This window comes from Melospiza melodia, unplaced genomic scaffold (assembly GCF_035770615.1).
Source record: "Melospiza melodia melodia isolate bMelMel2 unplaced genomic scaffold, bMelMel2.pri scaffold_48, whole genome shotgun sequence".
In the NCBI taxonomy this organism is placed as follows: Eukaryota; Metazoa; Chordata; class Aves; order Passeriformes; family Passerellidae; genus Melospiza; species Melospiza melodia.
Window position 1 is genome coordinate 1,858,077 of NW_026948796.1, and position 2,828 is coordinate 1,860,904.

A 2,828-nucleotide genomic window follows, 5' to 3' on the forward strand; every position below is an offset into this window, starting at 1 on the left:
CTGCCCAGGGTGAACCTGGGGCTGCTCACAGGGCTTTTCTGTGCTGAGCATTGGCCTGGGTTTGTTTATGAGAGAGCCTGGGCAAGGAGCCTGGAGACCCCAGTCCCTGGCCTGAGGCATCACCGCTGCCCCAGCAGTGCCCATGGCCTGTCCCTGCTGCAGCCCCGGCACTGCCATCCCCAGGGCTGTGCCTGGCCCCGAGAGCACTCAGGCGCTGCAGCCACACCAGGGCCACCAGGGCAGCAGGGCAGGGCCACAGCAGCAGCAGTGGCAACACCAAGTGCTGCTGCTGCCTGGCACAGCTGCTGGGCCAGCACTGATCTGTCCCCAGCTCTGCACACAGACATTGCTGCTGCAGCTCCAGAGAAGGCAACAAAAGGGCATCTCTGCAGAAAACTTTGCTGGGAGATCCTTTAGTTCAGATAAAGCCACTAAGATTGCAGCCCCTCATTGACACAGTTTGCGGCCACAGGGAAGGCAAAGAGAAACAAAATGAGAAACGGCACAAGAAAGACATTTCTTTGTGGACAATATGAGAAAACTAATACAAAGGAAAAAAAACCCACCACAATTAAACCAACAATTAGATGACTATTATTACAAGTGATATGCAGATATTGGCCAGCAGTTTAATGTTTGCGAAAGCATCCAGTCATCAGTGTCCACACTGCAGCCTTGAGCTCCTGGTTCCTCAGGCTGTAGATGAGGGGGTTCAGGGCTGGAGGCACCACCGAGTACAGAACTGACACTGCCAGATCCAGGGATGGGGAGGAAATGGAGGGAGGCTTCAGGTGAGCAAGTATGGCAGTGGTGATGAACAGGGATACCACAGCCAGGTGAGGGAGGCAGGTGGAAAAGGCTTTGTGCCGTCCCTGCTCAGAGGGGATCCTCAGCACAGCCCTGAAAATCTGCACATACGAGAAAACAATGAAAACGAAACAAGTAAGTGCTAAACAGGCACTAAGCGCAAGGAGCACAAATTCCCTGTGGTTCGAGTGTGAGCAGGAGAGCTTGAGGATCTGTGGGATTTCACAGAAGAACTGGCCCAAGGCATTGCCTTTGCTCAGGGGCAGGGAAAATGTATTGGCTGTGTGCAGCAGAGCATTGAGAAAGGCACTGGCCCAGGCAGCTGCTGCCATGGGGGCACAAGCTCTGCTGCCCAGGAGGGTCCCATAGTGCAGGGGTTTGCAGATGGACACGTAGCGGTCATAGGACATCATGGTCAGAAGATAAAACTCTGCTGATATGAAAAACATAAAGAAAAAGAGCTGTGCAGCACATCCTTTGTAGGAGATCTTCCTGGTGTCCCAGACAGAATTGTGCATGGCTTTGGGGACAGTGGTGCAGATGGAGCCCAGGTCACTGAGGGCCAGGTTGAGCAGGAAGAAGAACATGGGCGTGTGCAGGTGGTGGCCGCAGGCTACGGCGCTGATGATGAGGCCGTTGCCCAGGAGGGCAGCCAGGGAGATGCCCAGCAAGAGGCAGAAGTGCAGGAGCTGCAGCTGCCGCGTGTCTGCTAATGCCAGCAGGAGGAAGTGCCTGATGGAGCTGCTGTTGGACATTTCTTCTGCCTTAGCATGGGGTTCAGTAAAAAAAGAAATCATGGAATAGCTGGGTTTGGAGAGGACTTTAATATCCCAGCACAGCTTGAGGGCACTTTCCCCCCACTGCCTGCCCAGGGCTCTGCTGCCTGGAGCTGTCCATGCCAGCAGCTGCTTCTCTGTGCCCAGGGCAGGGCCCTGCCAGTGCTGCCAGAGCCCAGCCCAGCCCTGGGGCTCAGCTCTGCCCCGCAGACCCCTCCCAGCTCAGGCACTGCCCAGGGGCAGATCTGGCTCTGCGGGCTCTGATGGCAGAGTCAGAGCAACCCTGAGGAGGCTGGAAAAGTGCCACCTCTTCTGCCTGTGAGGGGCCCTGTGCTGATTTCTGTCTTTGCCTGGTTTATTCATACCTGAATTTTTTTAATCTGAACTTAACTAAGATAAGAATATCTACGGGCAATTTCCCGTCAAGGCAAGCCAGAACAGTAGATTAAAAAAGCAGGATTTTCCCTTGTATGCAGCCCCTGCCTTGCTATTCTACCTGTATAATCTACTTGGAAATGTTCTGCAGTTCAATGCCATGCTGGGAGCTGTCCTGAGCAATGCAGCATCCTCCCCACACCATGAGAACACTTCCAAGCCTTACCAGCTCTCTCCTCCCACCCAGATCTTGTCCCCCAGTGCTGGAAGCAGCTGCCAGGGCTGGCTGAGAGCTGTCCCTGGCAGGCAGCAGACTCCCTGCCCCAGCACAGTGCCCTGGGCTGCAGGACCCTGCTCTGCAGGACAGACCTGGGCACCCCTGGCTGCTCTACACAAAAGACAATCAGAGAATGTACTCACAGAGTGTGTAGCCATTGGGATGTTCCAGCTTTAGGAGATGGCTCCAGGAGCTTCAGCTGCATTGTCCTGCAGCCAGAGGTTCCTGTGCCAAGGGCTGGCAGTGATTCTGCCCCAGGCACTTCTCAGCACCTTCCCAGCCCTGACTGATTGAAGCTCTCTGTGCCTCTCTGCTGTGTCCGGGGTGGCTGCAGGCAGTGCCCCAGCCCTGCTGGTCTGGCAGAAGAGCTGCTCATCAAGAGAAATGTGCTTTTGAAGCTCTTCTTGGTTACCAGGAGCTTCCTCTGTGCCAGGAGCCCAGCCCAGCTCAGCAGCACAGACATAGCACAAGGACTTTAATGAACCTCTGGGGCTTTGTGCTCAGGCCCCGAACATCAGTCCCTGAGAGGGAGCTAAAGAAACCTCTCCAGAACTCCAAGTCAGACTCCAACTCCAAAGTTTCTTGGACTTTTA

At 55.0% G+C, this 2,828-nt stretch overlaps 1 protein-coding gene across 1 annotated transcript; it reads right to left on the reverse strand.

Moving 5' to 3' along the window:
* Positions 1-629: 629 nt before the first annotated feature.
* Positions 630-1,604, reverse strand: LOC134413692 (olfactory receptor 14I1-like). Its single transcript, XM_063147735.1, has one exon. The coding sequence runs from the start codon at positions 1,602-1,604 to the stop codon at positions 630-632; it is 975 nt and encodes a 324-aa protein (XP_063003805.1).
* Between the last annotated feature and the right edge of the window lie 1,224 nt (positions 1,605-2,828).

Bases quoted from the DNA above. Each gene is read 5' to 3' on its own strand.
- LOC134413692 (XM_063147735.1), bottom strand. From the start codon at position 1,604: ATGATTTCTTTTTTTACTGAACCCCATGCTAAGGCAGAAGAAATGTCC.